Raw genomic sequence first — 19,750 nt, forward strand, 5'->3', positions numbered from 1 at the left:
TTGGCAATCGCAACCCACCTCCTCTGAAGAAGTCACCAAACTTCTTTTGAAGATTATCACCACTCTTCCTTCCCCACCTTGGGATTATAGCTGACGCAAGACCCAAAAGCACAGTGGCTAAATCTCCGAGAGCGCTGTTGCCCTCATCCAATCAGGTTTGAGTAATGATCTCTCGATTCTCCTCTTTTTTTCACCCCATTGGCAAGAGTGATTCTATCAACGGTTCCCATCAACGCTGCTCTGAGGTTCATTGGAGCTCCTGAATCCTCCCACTACGTCAAGGTAATTGCCCTTGGTGCAGCTGGTATCGGTTCCACTAATAGCTTCCCATCCAGCTTTAACTACCAAAATACACAAATGCCTAAAGACAAAGCTGAGGACACCAACCTTTAATGGGAAATGCTGTTTCCTGTTTTATAGCTCAACTTTCTAGACCTCAAGGATAGAGAGAGAGGTTTGCAAGTTCCCAGTTGATGGGAAACTCCATTTCTATGTCTTCTTGCCAAAGGGGAAAAAAAATTCACAGCACCCTCCTTGGATATTGGATATCAGGTCAAAACAAACGTTATCTCTCCTGCACATCAAAATTTTGCAAGATGATGTTCTTTGTTTAATCCCTTGGTTCTGGCTGGTTTAAGGAGTGGCACACCTCTGTAACAGGGTGTCTCCCCTGTTTTGGGTGCTGCTGCATCTATGGGTTTGGGAGAGATTTTTATCAACGCTGAGCTACAATTACAGCTTTTAATCTCTGAAGGGTAAAAAGCTGAAGACATTTTAAATGTCTGTTTCATTTGCAAATGCAGGCAAATACATGGGGGCCAATGGCAAAGTCTAGCTTTCTTGGTGTAAACGCTGGAATTTCCCTTTCCAGAGGAGAGGGCAGGAGCAGCCCCATGGACAAGGAATAGCGCTACACAAAGTACAACCGGCTACAATCCGTGTAAGAGGTGGCTTTTGATGGCTAGAAGCCAATCAACATTTTTTGGGAAGGCAAGGGCTGTGAGTGGGCAGGACCAGTGATGCAAGAGAGGCAGGTCAAAACTTTGTGCTGTTTTTCCCCCTCTGGGTTTTCCGTATATATGTGTGTGTGTGTGTGTGTGTGTGTGTGTGTGTGTGTGTGCACGCGCATGAGTCTTTGTTTAGCTGGGTTCAGTCTATTTTAAGCTTTTGCTTTGAACAATTCAAAATGGAAGGAACCCAGGATGTCAATTTTCGGCAGTGCAGGTTGGAGCAGACCTCAGCAAAGGCAGAAAAAGAAACAAAGAGGGGTTACAGGTAGTCCTCAACTTACAACCGTCCGTTTAGTGACTATCTGAAGGTAAAACGGCACTGGAAAAAAAAAACATTGCAGCAACCCCGTGCAATAAGAATTTGGGCCCTTGGCAACCCGCATCTAGTAAGAATAGCTGCCGTGTCCTGCAATCATTTGATCACCATTTGTGACCTGCCCAGCCAAAGTCCTTTCAATGGGGAAAGCTGGATTTACTTAAAGACTGTCTATTTACATAACTGCACTGATTCACTTAGCAACCATGGCAAAAAAAGATCATAAAAATTGGGCGTCACTCATTGAACAGCCACCTTTTTAAGCAATAGAAATCCTGGTTCCAACTGTTGGTCATAAGTCAAGGATAGGGGGTTAACACACAAACTTAGCTCTCACTGCCGGGTAAGAGCTGGCAATTGTGGTCTTCACTCCAAAGGCTGGCAACGGTGTGTGTGTTTTTTTTTATTTTGGAAGCAGGAACAAAGAGTAGATTAGCTTTAGTTCTGATTCTGGAAACAACAAAGACAGGCAAGCTTTTTTGTGATGGCTTTGTGTTTGTGTTGTGTTGTGTTGTGTGTGTTTGTGTTTGTATGGTTTTTAAACAACTAGATCTCTGAAGATCTCTTTAATATTTTGAGAAACCATATAGTAACCATCAACACTCAAGGTTAGCAGGAGTAGCAACTTGATTCTTTTTTTCCTCAAAGGATTTAAGATGGCAGCTAAAAAAAAAAAATAAAGCCTTGAAAATTCAGGAGACACATCCTTTACCCGGATGAAATGGCCCAGCAGTTAAGCAAGATTCAAATCGCATCAGTTAAAACAAATACCGTAACTTGTCTTCTCAGAACAGAGTAAGCCTGTGCTGAAATGGCAAGTGAAAGGCAAGGCTGGGAGGCACAGTCAAAAACACTCAGCATCAAGAGATTTGGGGGGTGGGGTGGGGGGGAAGAGAGAGAGAGAGAGAAAGAGAGAGAGAGAGACTGAGCAGCAGGCAACGCGACTTGCCAGCAGAAATTGGTGGATTTCTTGCAGAATTGCTTCTAGGTAGAGCAAAACCTGGTCTTTGGGCTGGAATGTTAATTGCAAAAGGCTCATCTGGCTTTGTACAAGAGTTTTTGCATCTGTCTATGCATTTCTAGGGCAGTGGGAAAGATCTCTCTCTGCTTTAAATCCTAGAGTGTCTCCCCACCCTCCAGCTAAGGTTGAATGACACTTCCTGTCCTTCCTGCCCACACACATTTCTATTACTGTTTATATTATCTCTTGTCCACCAGTTAACTGAACATCTCCCAATGGATCTTGGTTAGAATAGCAGAGTTGGAAGGGACCTTGGAGGACTTCTAGTCCAACCCCCTGCTCAGGCAGGAAACCCTATACCAGGGCTGTCAAACTTGCAGGCCTGGATGCGTCACGCGCTGGCTACGCCCACGCCCGGTTTAGAGAAGGGGGAGGAAAGTCGTGATATGTGATGTGACGATGCGAGGTTGACACCCCTGCCCTATACCATTTTAGACAAATGGTTGTCCAATCTCTTCTTAAAAACTTCCAGTGTTGAAACTTCTGGTGGCAAGTCGTTCCACTGATTCTAACCGTCAGGAAATTTTTCCTTAGTTCTAGGCTGCTTCTCTCCTTGGTTAGTTTCCATCCATTGCTTCTTGTCCTGCCTTCAGGTGCTTTGGAGAATAGCTTGACTCCCTCTTCTTTGTGGCAGCCCCTGAGATATTGGAACACTGCTAAGTTGAGGGCAAGTTTACTACCCTCCTCCTGCGGAGACAACAACGTACAAAAGTCCCCAACCACCAGGAGTCACTTAGGTGAGGTCGGCAGTGTAGAAATGGGATAAATAAATAAAATTCCAACTTATCTGGAGGCAGGGGTGAAATCTACCCTCCTTCCTTACCGGTTCGGAAGTGCACGTGCCGCACGCCCGCGCTTGCTTTGCTCACGTCACATGCACACGCGGACCTTCTGTGCATGCGCAAAACCTTCTGTGCATGCGCAGAAGGTAAAAAACACATTACTTCCTGGTTAAAACCAGGAAGTAACGACATCCGGGCGGGTGGGTGGAGCTTTGCTCCGCCATCGCTACTGGATCGCCGAACCAACTGCGACGATCGCTAACAGATCGCCTGCTCCGGTCCGAACCGGGAGCATTTCACCCCTGTCTGGAGGGCACCTCATTGGGGAAGGATGGAGAGTTGTTCACATTCCAGAGGATGATGAGTCTCTCAATATCTGGTCCTCTTCAGATATGCTGGCTTGTTTTTACAACATCCTCAACTAGCATAGTGGAGGACGGTGGGTGCTCCTGTCCAACCAATCCCACGACATCAGGCATACAGGTAGTCCTCAATTTACAACCATTCATTTAGTGACCGTTTGAAATTACAGCAGCACTGAGAAAGTGACGTGGCTATTTTTCATGCTTACGACCGTTGCAACATCCCCATGGTTACAGGTTCAAAATTCGGACCCTTGGCAACGGGTTCATATTTACGATGGTTGCAGCGTCCCAAGGTCATGTGATCCCCTTTTGTGACCTTCTGGCAAAGGAAGCCTGATTCACTTAACAACTGTGTTAGTAACTTAATAACGTCAATTATTCACTTAACAACGGTGGCAAGAAAGGTCGTAAACTAGGGCAAAACTCACTCAAAAAACGTCTCCCTTCTGCAATGGAAATTCAGGGCTCCATTGTTGCCGTAAGTCGAGAATTACTTATAATATCACATTATGCCATTTTAAGACTTAACCGGGGTATTGGAACCCGGAGACCAACCCTCAGCTTAAATATGACTAATCAAAGAAAAGAAAAGAAAAACACCAGTCATGCCCCCTTTTGATACCGATCGAGGAGTTTCAGAATGAGGACTGCTTGTAAAATTAGGCCTCTCGAAAGATTCTCAGGCATTAAAAACAATGAGGTGGATTTCTGTTTCATTTGCATATCACGGGGGCGGTGTGTTTGGGCTGCATTATTATTATTATTATCATTATTTTTTAAAGGACTTTTTTTTCTCCCTGAGGGTTGGGCCTGTACATCTTAATGGCCCCTTGGATGGCCTCCTTAGAGAAGAACCAACCTACTGCGTGTCAAGGTGGAAGGATCGAATCCAAGAAACCAACTTCCCTGACAATTGCAAATCTTTTACCTTCTGCACTCTGTGTGTGTGTGTGTGTGTGTGTGTGTGTGTGTGTGTGTGTGTTCAGGGGGGGTGGGAAAGAGAGAGAGAGAGAGAGATAGAGATGTATACTACTAAAGCAAAGAGGTGAGGGAAGGAAACAAAGCGGGAAGGGGGGGGTGGAAAGAGAAGGAGAGCACAGTGCGGGGGAATGAAACTCGCTGCAAAGAATAAGAAATCCAGTAAATTGCCTTTTCCTATAATTTGATTAAATAGCAGGAGCTGGGACTGGGACTCGAGCGAAGGAGGAGGAATAATAGCCGTGCGCCATCTGCCAATGCCTGGCACCTGGCCAGTTCTCCAGGCAGCTGTGTGGTGCTGGGTTGGGAGGAGGGGAGGAAAGAGACAAAAAGGAAAAAAAAAAAGAGAGAGAGAGAAAGAAAGAAAAAGAAAGGGGGGGGGAAACAGGGAAGGGGGGGGAAATGCAGCTTAAAATTCAAGGCATTTCCAACTTCTCCTATTGGAAGACGGGGAGGGATGCCTGGCAAGTTCCTTACTTCCCCTTTAACAAACCATCTTCTGAGGGGAAGGAAGAGAGGGCTGGAAACTCGGGGTTTAGTCTGAGATTCGTAAAGTTTGCAGGTTAAATTAAACATTCTCCCCCACCCCCGCTATCTTCCCTCATAAACATTCAAGCCTTTCCTTTATGGAGGCGGCTGTGCTCCACAGTCTCTAGCACCAATCCCACCCAAACAGTAGTTTTCTTCCGCCACCGTATTTCTATCAAGGCTTTATTTGCAGAGCAAGGGAGGAGCAGAAGGGGGAATGATTTTAAATAACAATAAAAAAGAGAGAGAGAGAGAAGGAAAATGGAAAGAGAAAGAAAGAGAACCACCACATGCGTCAAAATGATACTTGGCCAGTGTGCCACACTTAACCGTATGGTTGTCGGGTTTTTTTTTAAAAAAAAGTTGGGTATAAAAAAATAGGGGAAAAAAAAGCAGAAACCACATATGTGTTTTCAGGTGAAATAATGAAATGCAACAGAAAGAAGTAAGAAATCTTGATTCTCGTCTCTGTGCTCTCTCTATTACAGATTTTTTTCCCCCTAATTCCTGATAGGATTTTCAAGGGCTGAAAAATATCTAATTTGTGGGGATGCAGAGAAACATAACATAACAATGGTTGAGGCCGTCAGAAGAGCAAAAAACTTAACTTTTACATCTCCCTCAACACCTGAAATGGCAAAAGAGGAGGAGGAATAGAGGAGAAGAGGAGGAGGAGGAGGAAGAAGAAGATGAAGAGGATGAGAAGGAATAGAGAAGAGGAGGAAGAGGAGGAGGGGAGGAGGAGAAGAGGAAGAAGAGAAGGAGGAGGAAGAGAAGAGGAGGAGAGGAGGAGAAGAGGAGGAAGAGAAGAAGGAAGAGGAGGAGGAGGAGGAGGGAGAAAAGGAGGAGAAGGAGAGAAGGAAGAAGAGAAGGAGGAAGAGGAGGAGAGGGGGAGGAAGGAGAGGAGGAGAAGGAAGAAGAGAAGGAGAAAGAGAAGGAGAGGAGGAGGAGGAAGAGGAGGAGAAGGAGGACTGGAAGCAGCGTGAAAGATTTTGTATTTCCCCGATATACACTCCTATCTATGAATGACACCTCCATTGGATCAGCCTGAGATGAGAAGAAGAGATGGGCAGGGCAAATAAAACATGGAATTTGCACAGCTATAAAACAAGAGGCGAGAAAGAGTGAGTGCAGAAAAGAATGAACTCTGGGAGAATTCATGCCATGATCGCCTTCTTCCCTCTGGAGGGAAGCCAAGAAATGGGGCCCCCCGAATGAACCCCAGATGTAAAGGCTGGTGCAGAATGCAAATGCTTCTCTAGCCAGATCGACTTCGGAAAAGGGGCAAGGACAGAATCTTACCCAAACAGGAAACCCTAAATCAAAGTTTATCTCCCCTGTGGGTGGGTTATTCAACTCCACCCCTATTTCTCCTCATCCCACCCCACAGAAGCCATCATGGCCCTATACCATTCCAGACAAATTATTGTCCAGTCTCTTCTTGAAAACCTCTAGTGATGATACCCACAACTTCTGAGGCAAGTTGTTCCACTGATTAATTGTTCTTACTGTCAGGAACTTTCTCCTTAACTCTAGGTTGCTTTTCTCTTTGATAAGTTTCTATCCATTGCTTCAGATGCTTGCCAACTGACTGATATTTATGACGGTTGCAGTGTCCCAGAGTGATGTGATCACCTTTTGTGACCTTCTGAGAAGCAAAGTCAAAGAAGAAAGCCAGATTCACTTAACAAACATATTCCTAACTTCACAACTGCTGTGATTCACTTAACAGCTGTGGCAAGAAAGGTCGCAAACCGGGGCAAAATTCACTTAACAGCTGTCTGGCTTAGCAACAGAAATTTTGGGCTAAATTGTGATGGTAATTGAAAGACTATCTGTAGGAGATACCAAAACAGACAGGTGGAAATCGTTAGTTCAGTTTAATAAAAAAATCCCATATTCCTTCTTAAAAGAAAATAACCAAAAGAACTTGCATCAAAAGGATGTGTTAACACAACAATAAAAAAATGATTCCCTCACAAGCCTTTGATTTGCCTAGGAGTGAGAAAGCAGTGATTCATATCTTAATGGAATACAACTTCTCTTATTCCAGCCTTTCTTTACAAGCATGGGCACATAAATTCACAGGCAATATTAAAAGGGGTTTTCGAAAGCTCCTTTCTCTAAATAGCAGTCTTTTGGGTATATTGGTATGTACCCACATTGTCAGAAAGGTTTAGGGGTTCTATCACTCAGCTTTACTGCCACTAATTTGTAATTGAAACAAAGGTGCAATGAGCAAAATATCACACACATGCGGACTGCCAGAATGATGGAAAGTATGGTTACATAAATATAGGTATCCCCCAAAATCTGACCGGGTTAGATCAAAATTACAATTGAAATTATTATAATATCCTGTATAGCAGTATTTCCTTGACACCTTTTAAAATATGTGGCCTTCAACTCCCAGAATTCCCCAGCTAGCCAGCCATGTTGGCTGGGGAATTCTGGGAGATGAAGTCCACATATCTTAAAGTTACCGAGGTTGGGAAACACTTCTTTATAATTTGTATTCAGGATCTTGGCTTTCATCTCTTTCTAACACTTGGTATAATGTTCCTGTTTAAACAGGGATCAGATGGACACCTAATCAGTATTTTGTAGTAGTAGTAGACTTTCTAGCCTGATAAAGGGTTGAGCTAGATGATCTTTAAGATGCCCTCCACTTCTCCAATTCTGTCTGCTGTCCTCTACTTCTACTGTCCATCTCATTATTGCTGAGTTTATTTGTTCCCCTTCTTACCCTGACTCCTACCCTCCCACAGCTCTTTTTCTGACCTGTCCACACCCAATTGTGGTCCCTTTCTCCTCAATACCACAAGCTTCCTCCCCTTGACTTAAATTGTTCACTGGCTTTTCTGAAATCTAGCAGCCTCTTGCAGTTAAACTGGCCTTGGGCTCTGCTTTATACTAGTTAGAAACCATTTTGGCACTCTGCCAGCATCCTTCTCTCTCTCTCTCTCTTTCTCTGTCTCTCTCAGCTAGTGGCTCTCAAATGTTCTCTGACATCACAGCAGTTCCACCAATCAGAAAGAGGGAAAGATCAGGAACTGCCTTCAATGCACTAACAGCTAGACTCTTGATCAACTTTGATAGATGGTTAGAGAAAATCGTAACTTACTGAAGACGGGAGTCCTGGAGGCACCTTTCGGACTTTTTTCGGTTGTCCATCTGAACGTGGAGTAGAAAAACAAAGAAATAGATAAAAACGAAGCCAGTTAGAGACAAAGCTTTGGAGCAGCACAATATAGTAGGAAGATTTGGATCCAGATTTTGAAACTCATTTTACAGATGGGTTACCTTGATTTTCCCAAGGTTTACCAGAGCTTAACAACAACAATAACAACAACTTAAATTTAACAATTTGTAGAGTACCCTGCTCTTCTAAATGAATGTTTGGAGACAGATTAAAAATAAAAAAATCAACCTCAAAATATGCAACTGAAGATATTTGGAATGACTGCAGGTAAAACCCACCAGCTCTAAAACAAAACTCAGCTAAAACAGTCTCATGCAATAGCCCTTGCATCAACATAAATTTCAGTTTTGTGTTTATTTTTCACCTTCTTCCATAAAGCTGAGGACAGCAAATATATTCCCCCAAATACATCCTTTGCAACCATCTTGTACGGTAGGTTAAAATGAGAAATATCAGCTCATCCTGGGTCATCCTCGGCAAAGGATTAGATTTCTTCTGTACTTGACTTCAATACAAAAGATTAACCGCAATGTCTCGTTGAATGCTGGTCTGCACTGATGGACTTCGGAGTCAGAAAGGAAGTTAAGGTGGAGTTGTCGTTTCCCCTCCCCCCCCATGAAATCAAGAAAATTTGGAACAAAGAAAAGAAAGAACTTCATCCCAGTCGCTTAGCGACCGTTTGCATTTTTGACAGACCCCGAACATGGGACTTACGACCCAAACTCAATTTATGTCATTTTGGCCGGTAACCAGTGTTTATTTCTGGTTTCTGGCCCCAAACAATGGATTCATTTAAATGACTGTGACATTCATTTTACGACCATTGCATTTGCTTAACAACCACTATATTTAAAGGTCATAAAAATCAGACGGGTCACATGATGGCCCACTTTATGACCGTAACTAAAATTGTGGACACAATTACAGTTGTAAGTCGAACTATACCAGTAATGTTAAGTTACAGATATTGATGGCTCTAAAAAGGGACAAGACAAACTTATCAAGGAGAAATGGAGTATCTGTTAGAATTCATCAGCCAGGGGCAGCAAAGTAAGGTCCATGTCCCAAGATGCTTTTTCAAGGGCAACGTTTCGCTTCTCATCCAAGAAGCTTCTTCAGTTCTATTCTCAGAACTGAAGAAGCTTCTTGGATGAGAAGCGAAACCACTTCAAGGAAAAACAAAAAAAAAGTCCAGTTGCCTCTTGAAAAAGCACCTTTCGTTGCAACCATGAACTGGATGACTGTGAATCTCCACAGACAAATAAGGCCCAGTTTTAACTCTTGGAGGGAAAAATATATATATCTATATATATATATATATATATATATCTCAAGGGTGTGATTGAATCTACTTGCTCTTTTCATATCCTGCTTTAGCTGTCCTTTACTAAGGACCGAATAACTGGGCTATCTAACAGAGCTCTGCTTATGACTGCTAAGCAATGTTTTGAGATAAAGGCAGCGTGTATTTTTGGCATTCACAGTTTCACACCGTTTTGTCTTCCTTTCGTTCTTGTTAATTATATCCCATTATTAGTGAAGCTTGCACTTCCAGTGACATTTGTTAAATTTTCCAAAGCCACCCGACACCATAATGACTCTGAGCCATGTACAATATTAAGAACAGCACATTATAAGCCAGGAAAAAAGAATTAACAGACATCCGGGTACAACATAAAATTGTAAACCTTATCTCCGCATATTCCCAAGGGTTACGGAGGGACTGATGTACTCCCTAACCCATGGATTGGGGGAAGAGCCAGATCTTCAAAACTTGCTTAAACAAGGTCAGATTGGGGGTCATCTGAACCTCTGGAGATACTGTGTTGGGAGAGCAGATGCTGTGACAGAGAAGGTGGGGCCCATTGTAACTCTGTTCAATCAATGGGACTCAAAGCATGCCAACTCTACAAGAGACAGATGGCCCCTTAAATATTCATCAAATATGAACTGCCTTTGCACCTCATGATACAGTCTTTAGGCCCCATCTTCCTCTACCCAGCACATCCCCAAATCTGCTGGACTACACCTTTGTAACTCCCTAAGGATGATGGATTTTGTAGTTCAAGGTACCCAGAGAGTACTGAGCTGGAGAGAACTTCCTAATGATCACACGGAGGGTGCTTTCTTCTTGAGAACATTTTTTGACATGCAAATGAGACGAACAAATTGAATCATTGAAGGAAGGAAGCATTTGTTTTGTTTTGCAGGATCTTCATAAAAGAGGAAAGAAGAATTGATCTAGGGGAAAAAAACTGCTAGAATTTAACTCCACTTCTGTGAAGCTATTCTCCCCTCTACCCCACGAGTTCAAAAAGAAGGAAAAGGGTGAGCATTATGAACTCTTGTTAGGTTTAAAACATGGTTCTCCTTTTGGGGGTTTTCTTGGAAGTAAGAAAACAGCTCTTTTAAATGAGCTATTTTGCAGAAAGAGGGGAAAAAAGAGAAAAATACACAGACAGACATTGACTTATGACTAGTTGTTTAACAACTGGTCAAAATTACAATGAACTGAAAAAAAGCTATTTACAACCCATTGTCAAAGTTGTGACTTGTTGCAACCATTCAACCACATGACTTACTTAATGACTTGTAAAAGAGTCATAAAATCGAGTCTGGTCATGTGGTGTGTCTTGTGTTCATATTTTGGATCCTTGGCAACTGGCCCACATTTACAACTGGGTGCAGGGTCCTGCAGTCACAGTTGAACTAGATGTATTATTTTTAAAAATATGTAATGCTCAAATCTAAAGCAGCAAAGGTGGCTCGGGACTAAAATAGACCCCCTTGTTTATTGTGCTGATGTCGGATCTGAAAGCATCACTCCCGCTATGGGTCAGATTCCTGCACACCTCTAATTATTAATTTTTATTTGTTATGGTAATTAAGAAGGCATGGATAAAGGCCTGAGCGTTTTACCCTACCAGTTCATCCTCCTTCTCTTCATCCTTGCTACTATGGCCCTGCACTCTGCTGCTGCCTCTGTTTCTCCCTTTTCTATGATCTCTCTCTTCCTGGGTCTGTTTTAAATTCTAAGGCCAGGGAAACGGGGCCAGGACCTGTGCACCTGTTCTTTGCAAAACACCGCCTGCCAGACAGCGTTATATACATTAATAATGTTTGCAAATGGCTGATTTCTCCCTCACCTTTGGTCCTGGCCGCCGAGTGGCAGAGAAAAAGCCGCATGGCTACGTTCACTAAAAGGACTCCATTCCTGAGATTCTTTTCCATCAATGAATGCCAGATGTCTGGGTTCTCCTGAAGGCAAAATCCAGCAACTACCTCCATTCCACCTCATAAAGTCTGTGTGTGTGTGTGTGTGGGGGGGTGTCGCTTGAAAAGAGATGGGAAATTGGTTTTTTAAAGGAAGATCTCCTAGCATCCTCCCTCTGCTCCTCTGAATCGGACAAGGTGCCCATCGAGCAGGTGGGGGAGGATAAAGGGAATATTTACATGCAGCTTGGATTTGGCTGGCAAAATTGCTTGCCAGGAAGGATGTGCTGGAAGCGATCTCAAAACATCCTTATGAGACTCCGATTCATTTTTGAAGCTTCTCTAGCTGATGTTGCTTGCAGCTTTCTGGGGAACTGACTTCAAAGCAATGGGATGCAGGATACCTGGCAGCTGGCTGAGCTTCCCAAAGCACAGAGCACCTGAAGATGCTTCACGCAGGAAGTGGGTCGCACCCAGCTCACTGATCTTCTGTCCTTCTCTATTTGTTTCACACCCCACATGACAAGGTGAGTGGAGGGGCATCAGGAGACCTGGATTCAAACCCCATCTTTACTGAAGTCCTATGGCCTGCCTTTACAATAGACCCATTCACTATCAGAGGAATCTGCCTTGCATAGTCTATAGATGAACGAAACAGGAAGGAGACAGCCAGTTTGGTCTAATGGTTTAAGGCACCAGGCTAGAAACTGGGAGACTGTGAATTCTAGTTGTACTGTAGCCATGAAAGCCAACTAGGTGACCTGGGCCAATCATTCTCTCAGCCCAACTGACCTCACATGGTTGTTGTGGGGAAAATAGGAGTAGGAAGGTATAGTGGATATGTTTGCCACCTTGAGTTATTTGTAAAAAATAATAAAGGCAGGAAATGAATGAATGAATGAATGAATGAACGAACGAACCAACCACAACAATTCAGGCAAGTTTCAGCTTCTTGAGGGGAAAGATTTGATATGGTAATAATGACATTTTGTCTATTATGTTTTCATTGTCATAACATTGTTAAAATGACAACAATATTGCTACTAAGGCAAAGGTTTCTTGGACTCATGGATTCCACAAAAGGCTTTACCGCATGGATCGCTAAACCTTTTGCCATCACACCTCCCTTTAGCGCAATCTTAATATACACTCTTTCCCTAAAAAATCCAAACATCAAAATGAACAGAAAATCAACGATGGAAATAACACAATGAAAGTATGGGAGAGCTGGATGTACTGTAATTGTACACTAAAAAGTGCTTCACACTTCCCCGGGATTCTTCGCACTTCCCGTGGATTCTATCTGTACCTCCTCAAAGGAGATACACCTCACAGTTTGGGAAACACTTGGGAAAGTGTCACAAAAAGATGGTTTCTGTTGTAACAAGTGTACGTGGCCATTTTCCCTTTGTAAAATAAATATTGCTTTTGTTGCTGTTATTACAATATATTAAATCATTGATAAAGTATGTGTCAATAGTAGATCAACAGCTTTTAGAGACCCAATATCAATCACTGGTGGACTCCTTGGACAGGGAAGGCCACTTTGTAAGGTTTCGGACACAGTTTCAACAAGATAGCAGTGGTTAGAGCAAAGTTTCTCAATCTTGGCATCTTTCAGACATATGACTTCAACTTCCAGAATTCCCCAGCCAGCATGGCTGGCTGGGGAATTTTGGGTGTTGAAGTTCTCACATCTTAAAGTTGCCAAGCTTGAGATACACTGAGTTAGAACCTCTATCTCTAAACTGGTACCTCTCCAGATACATTGGGATCATAATTCTCCAAATTATCTTTGTAAGACACCCAGAGTCACTGAGTCTGAAGTGAGCCACCACATAAAATTTCTTAAATAAAAAAAAGTAAATTATTTTTTTTTAAAAATCCCAAACCTTCAGTTTCTTTGAATTTATTGTCACAGCACATCTAGAGCGAAACTAATTTGAGTTCAGCTGATCTACAGTGTTAAGATTTTTTTTTCTCTCTGTCTCTAAATATTAAGATTCTTGGGTCATCCAATGGCAGGAAAATAATGAATTGAAGAAAACAAATTCATACTTAGGTCTATTTCAGGCTACTGGTGATGATTCAAAGGAGGCTGATTATCTGGAATTAATCTAACCTTGAAGAAAAGTTGTGGGAAGCACATCTACTCCTCTCTATAGTATTCAGTTATTCAGTATGGGCCTAATACAACTGTCCCTCCCTAGGAAAGACAAGACGGATACAATTACATTAAAACCTTTCCTCCAAATGCTGGCATACGGTTTAAAATAGAATAGAATAGAATAGAATTCTTTATTGCCCAAGTGTGATTGGACACACAAGGAATTTGTCTTGATGCATACGCTCACGGAGTACATAAAAGAAAAGATACATTCGTCAAGAATCATAAGGTACAACACTTAATGACAGTCATAGGGAAACAGTCAATATAAATCTTAAGGATACCAGCAACAAGGTTACAGTCATACAGTCATAAGTGGGAGGAGATGGGTGATAGGAACAATGAGACGATTAATAATAATGCAGACTTAGTAACCAGTTTGACAGTGTTGAGGGAATTATTTGTTTAGCAGAGTGATGGCGTTGGGGAAAAAACTGTTCTTGTGTCTAGTTGTTCTGGTGTGCAGTGCTCTATAGCGTTGTTTTGAGGGTAGGAGTTGAAACAATTTATGTCCAGGATGCGAGGGGTCTGTAGATATTTTCACAGCCCCCTTTTTGACTTGTGCAGGATACAGGTCCTCAATGGAAGGCAGGTTGGTAGCCATTGTTTTTTCTGCAGTTCTAATTATCCTCTGAAGTCTGTGTCTGTCTTGTTGGGTTGCAGAAAAATAAGTCAAAGAGGATTACTGCCATCATAATTAATTTTTGGGTTTCTTAGAAGCCCTTGGTTGTTCCCTGTTTGAGCAAGAATGGTGGTTTACATCAGGGGTCTTCAACCTTGGCAACTTTAAGACTTGTGGACTTCAACTCCCAGAGTTCCTCAGCCAGCAATGCAGGTTGGGAGTTGAAGTCCACAAGTCTTAAAGTTTAGATAAGTATTTTTCAACCTTGGCAATTAAACTGTATGGCCTTCAATTCCCAGAATTCCCCAGCCAGCATGCTGCACAGGGAATTTGGAAACTGAAGTCCACACATCTTAAAATTGCTAAGGTTGAACAACAGTGGTTTAAATGAATCTGAGAAACTCTCAAAACAATAGGAAAGGAACTTTCTGTAATGGAAGGGCTACAGTGAGACCCTGACAGGAAATGTCTTTTGATCTTCCTCCTTTGCAACAGAGAATTTTTACTACACACATCCCTCACAAAGGCAACTGCTCCAGCCAACACCCTCACTAAGGCCACATACCTATGTTGCTGTCTGCGACTCTCCTGCGAGGGTTGTTGGCGTATGGGTAGTACTGCGAGCTTCCCTTCACCCCCGTTGGGGAGAGCGTGCTGGGACTCGAAATCCCTATTTCGCTAGGCAGAAAGCCAGGCTGCAGAAACAAGAAAAACAAGAGTGCACCATCACAGCCTGAACAAAACCCAAATCTCTTGCCGAACATGGTTTTCCAAAACGAGAAGCCGAGCACCAGGTGTGGACGCATGGGAGCGATAGTGCCAGGTTTATATTCCGGTTTGGCTAGTCTAGTTCTTTCATACCTTTGCCAACTTGGCAGAAATCCATAGCAACCTTCCTCAATGATAACCTCCGGGTAGGATGGACTTCAACCTCTGCAATAGCACAGGGATTGTAGTCCAAGACACCCGGTCCTATCCGGCATGTCCAACAGGAAAGGGATGCTGGTAGTTGTAGTTTGGCAACCTCTGGTAGGCCGCAGATTCCTCATCTTTACCAGGAAAGGGATGCTGGTAGTTGTAGTTTAGCAACTTCTGGTAGGCCGTAGATTCTTCAACTTTGGTCAAATGGTACTCTCCAGTTTACGGACTACAGATAGTCCTTGACTTACAACCATTTGTTTGTTTGTTCAAAATTAAAGACACTTTAAAAAGTGACTTACAACTAGTCACAACTAGCAATCCCCCAATGATCACGTGATCAAAATTTGGGCATTTGGCCATTGGCATGCATTTATCGTGGTTGCAGCATATTGGGATCACGTGATCACCATTTGCGGGCTTCCCAGCTGGCTTCCAACAAACAAAGTCAATGGGGAAAGCAGGGTTTGCTTAACGACTTCTTGATTCACTTAACAACCATGATAAAAAAAGATTGTAAAATCAGGTGCGACTCACTTAACAAACGCCTTACTTAGCAATGGAAATTGTGGTCTCAATAGTGGTCATAAGACGAGGATTTTACTTCCTGGAGATGGATGGAAAGAAGGAAGGAAGGAAGGAAGGATTAAGGAGGAAATTAAATATTTGGAGGGTTCCCATCATTTTAGCCTTTCAGATATGGTGAAGATCTGGTTCAAGCATTGGGCTAGAAATGAGCCCACTCAATGTAGATTTAATGAGATATTGTGGGGCTATGGTGAGAAGTATGTCTTTAGTAGGATTTTGCGGGTTTGTCTATACCCTTGTTTTTATGAATGTTGATGTGAGCTACCTAGGATTATCATGTCTAAAATAGGGGGTCTATATAAGTTTTCCAAATAAATGCATAAGAAAGCAAACAAGAGGGAGGATTTCCATTTTTAATTTTGAAAAAAGATAAGAAATGCATTACAGCTACTTCTCAACTTGCGACAACCATTGGGACAAGAATTTCCACTGCTAAGCAATGCTAAGTTAAGTGAATCACACCCTGATTTTGACCTTTTTTGCCATAGTTGTTAAATGAATTATGTGGTCATTAAATAAATCCGGCTTCCCCCGCTGACATTGCTTGCCAAAGGACATCTGGAAAGTTGCTAATGGTGATCACATGACCACAGGATACTGCAACCTTTGCAAATGATTGGTCGTAAGTCTTTTTTTTCCCCTTGCACCGTTGTAACTTCAAACATTCACTAAACAAATGGTTATAAGTGGAGGACTATCTTTGGCAGCAAAATCTTGGGAGTGTCACAGTTAGGGTGCCAAGGTCTCATTTCTATTCTAAACATTCTACCTTGTGGCAAAATGGGCGGCTAATAAATTTTACAAATAAGTAAATTTTACAAATAAACAAACATTAGATATTGGAAGACAAATGCAGGTAGTCCTCGACTTACAACCAGAATTGAGCCCCAAATTTCTGTTGCTAAGTGAAACATTTGTTAAGTGAATTGTTTTATTTTACAACTTTTCTTGCCACAAATGTTAAGTGAATCAGTACAGTAGTTAAGTTAGTAACATGGTTGTTAAGTGAATCTGGCTTCCCCATTGACTTTGCTTGTCAGAAGGTCGCAAAAAGGGATCCATGATGCCAGGACAGTGCAACCGTCATAAATATGAGTCAGTTGCCAAGCATCTGAATCTTGCTCATGTGATCAAGGGGGTGCTGCAATGGTCGTAAGTGTGAAAAATGTCACTTTTTTCAGTGCTGTTGTAACTTTGAATGGTCACTAAACGAACTGTTGTACGTTGAAGACTACCTGTAGTAAAGGGGAACTGTTCCTTTTTTATGTCTTACTTGAGGAACACTTGAGAAACATCTGGTTTTGTATCATCAGAATTTTCATCTCTACCAATTCTTACAAGACCAGTAACTAGTAAGTATAGGTAGTCCTCGACTTATAACAGTTCATTTAGTGACCGTTCAAAGTTACAACGGCACTGAAAAATGTGATTTACGATCATTTTTCACACTTACAACCATTGCTGCATCCCCATGATCACATGAACAAGATCCAGATGCTTGACAACGGGTTTCATATTTATGACCTTTGCTGTGTCCAGGATCATGGGATCACAGTTTTACGACCTTCTGACAAGCAAAGTCAATGGGGAAGCCAGATTCGCTTAATAATCGTGTCACTAATTTATAAACTGCGGCAATTCACTTAACAACTGTGTCAAGAAAAGTCGTAAAATGGGGCAAAATTCACTGAACAAATGTCTCAGTTAACAACCAAAATTTTAGACTCAATTGTGGTCATAAGTCGAGGACTACCTGTATTAATCATCATCGTTTAACGACCCCATAATCCCTTGCGGGGTGGAGTCTGTCTTGGCAACTGAGTGGAGCCAGCAGAGTATTTAATGGCCGGATGCCCTTCCTGTTGCCAATGCAGAATTTTGTTCAGCAGTTATATTTTCAGTGTGCCCAGAGAGAGAAATATCTGCCTCTACCTAGGATCGAACTCACAGCCTCCTGATTGTGAGGCGAGAGCTCCACCTCTAGGCCATCACACCATTCCCGTGGACTACCTGTATTGGGGGGGGGGGGCGAAAAATGAAAACTCCTTGTTCAAAAGCATTCTACCACGGAAGAGTTGTTGCTGGAAATGTTTAGACTGTGTCTCACCAATAATGTTGGATTTGGCAGACCCCTTGCCTGAGAAAAACTTACAGGCTATGCTTTCTTCCCCTTGATTTATGGTCTGCACAGCAAGAGCCTTGCTCTTCCCACTGACTCTTCCATTCATGACGTCACCCTTTCAATTATGTCTCTCTCCTCCTCCTCCTCCTCCTCCTCCCAGAAAGCAAATTAAAACAACAACAACACAAGCAAACTCCAAACCCATACTATTTAAACACATGGCCGGCTGGCAAGTCTCCTGTTCTGTTTTTAAAATTACATCTATTTTGGCACCCATAGCAGTCCTTGCACATCTGCTTTGAAATTCAGCAGAAATATATATATATATATATATATATAAATCCGCCTGTCTCAGAAGTTTTGGAAAAATTGGTCTAATGTTTTTTTTTTTTTTGAAAAAAAACCTTTTTTTTTTTTTTTTCTCCTGCCACCATTTTAGGATCTTATCTTATTTTTCCTTTAGAAGAAAGGAACACGCAATTGTGGCACAGCTCTGTTCAGGCAGGTGGGGATGGGATGGGAGAGAATATATATATTTATACCCCATATTTTTCGGACTATAAGACACACTTTTTTGTCTCCCAAAAGGGGGTGAAAATGTCTGCGTGTCTTATAGACCAAATATTGCCAAAGTCCCGTTTTTTAGCCTCCACACGCCCCTTTTTTTGGCCTTTTTCAGCCCTGTTTTCAAGGCTTTTTTCAGCCTGTTTTCGAGGCTTTTTTCGGTCCATTTTTTCCAAAGATAGGCTGAAAAAAGCCCCAAAAGCAGGCCAAAAAGAGCTTCGAAAATGGGCTGGAAAATGGGGCGAAAATGGGGCGCACGGAGGCCAAAAACTTTTTTGTGCTGTTTTCCTCTTCTAAATTTAGGTACATCTTATAGTCAGGTGCATCTTATAGTCCAAAAAATACGGTGTGTGTGTGTGTGTGTGTGTGTGTATAAATTAATATAATATAATGTAATGTAATGTAATGTAATGTAATGTAATGTAATATAATATAATATAATATAATATAATATAATATAATATAATATATTATATATATATATATATATATATATAATAAAATGGAGCAATTACTCACTGCCCGTTCTCTTCCCCAACCTAGCACATTCCAAATATGTCGGTTGGGAATAACCACTGTAATTCGCAGATGACATACCCATTAGGATGAGAGTTATAATCCAAAATATTTAGAGAACATCAACCGGCAGGAATGACTAGCATAACTATGAAACTGAGAGGATCTCTCATTTGTGTGGTGCTGGCTTCCTTCAACAAATCATTTGTCTATACCAGGGGTCTCCAAATATGGCAACTTTAATGACTGTGGGCTTCAACTCCCAGAATTCCTCAGCCAGCCATGCTGTTGAAGTCCACAAGTTGTCTTAAACTTACCAAGTTTAGAGACCCGTGGTTTAAACCTCATCTCTGTGTCCACAGATTGTAACACAAACCATGAAGGATGAATCTCCAAGTCCGTTTAGCCCAGCATTCTGGGCAGATTGCAAGAAAGTCACAAGGAGAGTCAGGGGTTACCAGTTTACAGTGTTTGGACACAGGCAGTTTTTACACTATTGCAAAAAAAAAAAAAAAAAAAGACTCTTTTTTTTTAATTGGAGGGGGAGGAAAACCCAAGGAAGTGAAGGTATTTGAACATGGGAATGTAATGCAAACTCCATTTGCAAGGAGAGAATAAACAAGCAGCAGATCTCAAAACAGTCACAATGACTTTCCTTTCAAACTTCCTGCACAACTCTAATTACGATTGATCGATCGATCGATCTAGGCAGATAGCTAGATAATAGGGACAAATAATAGCTAGCTATAGCTATAACTATAGCTATATAACTATATATAGTATCTATAGCTAGAACTATAGATATATAACTATATAGCTATAGCTATAATATACTGCT

General features: G+C 42.0%; 1 protein-coding gene across 6 annotated transcripts in view; it reads right to left on the minus strand.

Moving 5' to 3' along the window:
* TCF3 (transcription factor 3) overlaps nt 1-19,750 on the minus strand; it is a 123,533-nt gene that overhangs the window by 32,283 nt on the left and 71,500 nt on the right. For all 6 annotated transcript variants that reach the window (XM_034437723.3, XM_034437720.3, XM_087893969.1 and 3 more), the window contains exons 7-8: nt 14,770-14,899; nt 8,125-8,174 (exon numbers count right to left, since the gene is read on the minus strand). In XM_034437723.3, coding sequence (XP_034293614.1) covers nt 8,125-8,174; nt 14,770-14,899 — 180 coding nt within the window. The remainder of the gene's footprint in view (nt 1-8,124; nt 8,175-14,769; nt 14,900-19,750) is intronic.

Source organism: Pantherophis guttatus, chromosome 1 (assembly GCF_059756535.1).
Source record: "Pantherophis guttatus breed Tessera chromosome 1, ASM5975653v1, whole genome shotgun sequence".
Classification (NCBI taxonomy): Eukaryota; Metazoa; Chordata; class Lepidosauria; order Squamata; family Colubridae; genus Pantherophis; species Pantherophis guttatus.